Here is a 3,086-nt window from a genome sequence, read left to right as displayed (position 1 = left end):
GATGGCTTTGCAATAGGAAGCCACGAACCTGGAACGTCACTGTGCTGCTGACCTTCTGTGATTCACAACAGCATCAGACACTGAAGTAGGTGGTCAGTGTCACAAGGAAACTGAAATCTTTTTTATAAAAGGACAGTAAGCTGCTCAGAATTTTATACATGTGTATAAGGAGATAATAAAAACAGGTATTAAAAAAAAAAAAAAAAAAAAAACCTTTCTGCTTGTTTCTCAAGATTTGTCAAGCTGTCCCCCAGTCACATTGGAATCACAAACAATTCAAAGTTCAATTTTAAAACATATTCAAGTCTAATTATGCCAGATTCCTTTCCAACTATGTCTCAATTTGTTGGGTTAAGTTATAGAAAATTGCTACTTAGAAACCCAGAATCACAGAAGTAGTTTATGACACAAAATATCTGAAATATTTAATGTATCTTTGTCAGTCTTCACAAGAATTCATTTTGATAACACAGTGGTGATGGAAGTATTGATTCAAGTTTGCACAACACAGAAACTTCTGCATATGCTACAGAACTGCAGAAAAATACATTTATACAACAAAAGGCAATTTTCCAGCTTCCTTATCCACAAAACAAGATACAATGGTAAAATATTGATATGTCCTGCAAACATGGCAAATGTAACAAAACAAGAAAAAGCATTCAACATTTATGCAGAAGTAATGTTTTCCTCAGGGTCTCTGTCTACAAGATGAATGCTTCCTGTGATCACCGACTCCTCTTGAGCTGAGGTGTTCTCCAGCTGCTTATTTGTGCAATATGGGATGTGGCCACAAAAATACATGTAAATCCACGGGTTGGTACAACTATTTAAATTCCCAAGAAGCATGATAATGGTGAATGCTGAACCTGGAATGAAGTAGTTAAAGGAATAATGGTAAATAGTAAATAAAGTAAATAGTAAATAGTAAATAGAGGTCTCTTCCAACCTAGATTTTCTGTGATTCTGTGAAATAAAGCATTCATACAAGTAAGTACCATTTTCACAATCTGCCGCTTTCTGGTGTACCTGCTCATATATTAATGTTACAGTAATACTGGGAAAATCCCAGTTTTTCAATGCCATTTGTAACTGTCTATACAGCTCTTTTTTGATAGCTGCATTACATTTAAAAGCAATTGCTAACCTGCTACACAGACACAGACAAACACATATATTGATATAACTATATGTAGGGTAATACTCAAATTCACACTGACATAAAGTATTCTTAAAACAAAGATCAGATTTTTTTTTTATCAGACAGAGCTGTTATTTATATATTTTAGGCTAATATCTTTAAATTTTCAATAGGTGAACTTAAATAATCTCACATACAGAGAGCCTGCCTTCCACAAAGAGGCAAGTATAAGTTTGACATGATTAATCTTGTTTCCAGCATGATGTTCTTTGATATATCTACTAGGCTTTTTTTTTTTTTTTTTTTTAACATATATAAAGAGCTGTTTCATGACTTTGAATTGTCTTGTACTGTACTACAGAGACTCATCAACATGATTTCAATATTCAAAAAAAATCAGATTTCTTAGAACACCACTGTTCTATACATTAAATAAAAATATTTATTTTATTACATTGAATAATTAGCTACTTCTTTTCATCTCAAGAGCCCCAAATACTGCTGCTATACTATCTGAAAACTCCAAAAGCCTGAACTAAACCCTTGTCAGAGCATTACTTTCACTGTGCTGTTTGTTAATCATAGAATCATTCACCACTCAAAACACACATATCCTTACTTACATTATGTTTTCATCACATAATATATGAAGTTCTCTGTATCTAATTCGATACAGTAGATAAATAATACAGTAATTTATTTTTAATCATACCCAAATGATCACTGGTAACTTTTACACAAAAGCAAAGTCCACATGTAAAGCTATATGCTAGCCTGCTATGAAATTATTAATGAGGATGGAGAGTATCTTACCTTCAGTAATGACACTTGGGAACCACACAGACCACAGCTGTACAATGAAGAAAGGTGACCAGCAGAGAACATATGCAACAACTGTCACCACTGTCATTTTTACAGTCTTGATCATAGCCTTTGAAATACAGTTCACACTGCTTGCTCGGGATGGCAGGACTTGCTTCTGATTTGTTACTTCATATTCATTCTGTTTTTTCACATATATATTTCTTTTGATTATTTTGCAAATCTTAACCTGGCATGTGATAAGGACAGCTGAGGGAATGAAGAATATAACTACAAAAATCCAAGTCACGTATGCCCTAGGGCCCCATGGTTGAATAAATTCAGCCCAACATTCAAAGATACCTGGAGATATCTCAGTCTTAGAAAAGATAAATACCTGTGGTAGGCTAAGAATCAAGGATATAGACCAGCTGGTGCAAATGGGAATGTTCCACAGAGCTCTCTTCTTTTGGAAAGTGACCATAGGGTAGCAAACTGCTTGATATCTGTCCACTGTCATGACCACTATCATGTAAGTGGAGGCAAACATGCCCAGCAATTGTAGATACTTGATAATTCTGCACAAGAAATCTGGCCCTATGAAAACATCTGTAATATCCCATATAAGCTGAGGCAGTACTTGAAAAAAGGCTACCACTAAGTCAGCTATGCTGAGGTGAAGCATGAATACATACATCCTAGAGAGCTTCTTTCTTCTTCTCCACAACACCAAAATGAGAATAAAATTGCCCACAGACGCTGTCAGAAATATCACCCCCAGTACAGCAATCTCTACTTGAGCTAATTGCTCATCTCTCTCTGGTCTTCCAACAGGATCTGACTTATTTGTCAAACTCAGGAATCTGTGAGTAGAAGGACTTTCAGTCTGATGTGTGCTATCCTGCATAGGAAATGAAAAATTCTTCATAGTGCACGGAAGCTACTCACAGTAGCTGCTACTTGCGACTCAGGTTGACAGCTGTGAAGTGCTGGCTGGCGAATAAACCAGCACAGGTTCAGGTTTCAGGATATCTTCGAGCGAATCTCCTCCTGCTTGTGTGAACCAAAGCACTGGACCTGTGTCTCGATAAAATTCTGCCTTTGCTGGAGTGCAAAAAGGCTTTATATAGGCTCCGAGTCGAGC

The 3,086-nt window shown here is 36.1% G+C and overlaps 1 protein-coding gene across 1 annotated transcript; it reads right to left on the bottom strand.

Annotated features, from left to right (window-relative positions):
• Positions 1-559: 559 nt before the first annotated feature.
• LOC309874078 (arg8-vasotocin receptor-like) lies at positions 560-2,870 on the bottom strand (the record flags this gene model as incomplete). Its single annotated transcript, XM_082751997.1, has 2 exons — positions 560-869; positions 1,955-2,870. The coding sequence occupies 2 exons, from the start codon at positions 2,868-2,870 to the stop codon at positions 670-672; spliced, it is 1,116 nt and encodes a 371-aa protein (XP_082608123.1). The 3' UTR covers positions 560-669.
• Positions 2,871-3,086: the final 216 nt, after the last annotated feature.

Source organism: Aythya marila (genome assembly GCF_965140915.1).
Source record: "Aythya marila genome assembly, chromosome: 1".
In the NCBI taxonomy this organism is placed as follows: Eukaryota; Metazoa; Chordata; class Aves; order Anseriformes; family Anatidae; genus Aythya; species Aythya marila.
The sequence above is the reverse complement of the archived record's forward strand: the minus strand, read 5'-3'. Positions and strand labels throughout refer to the sequence as shown.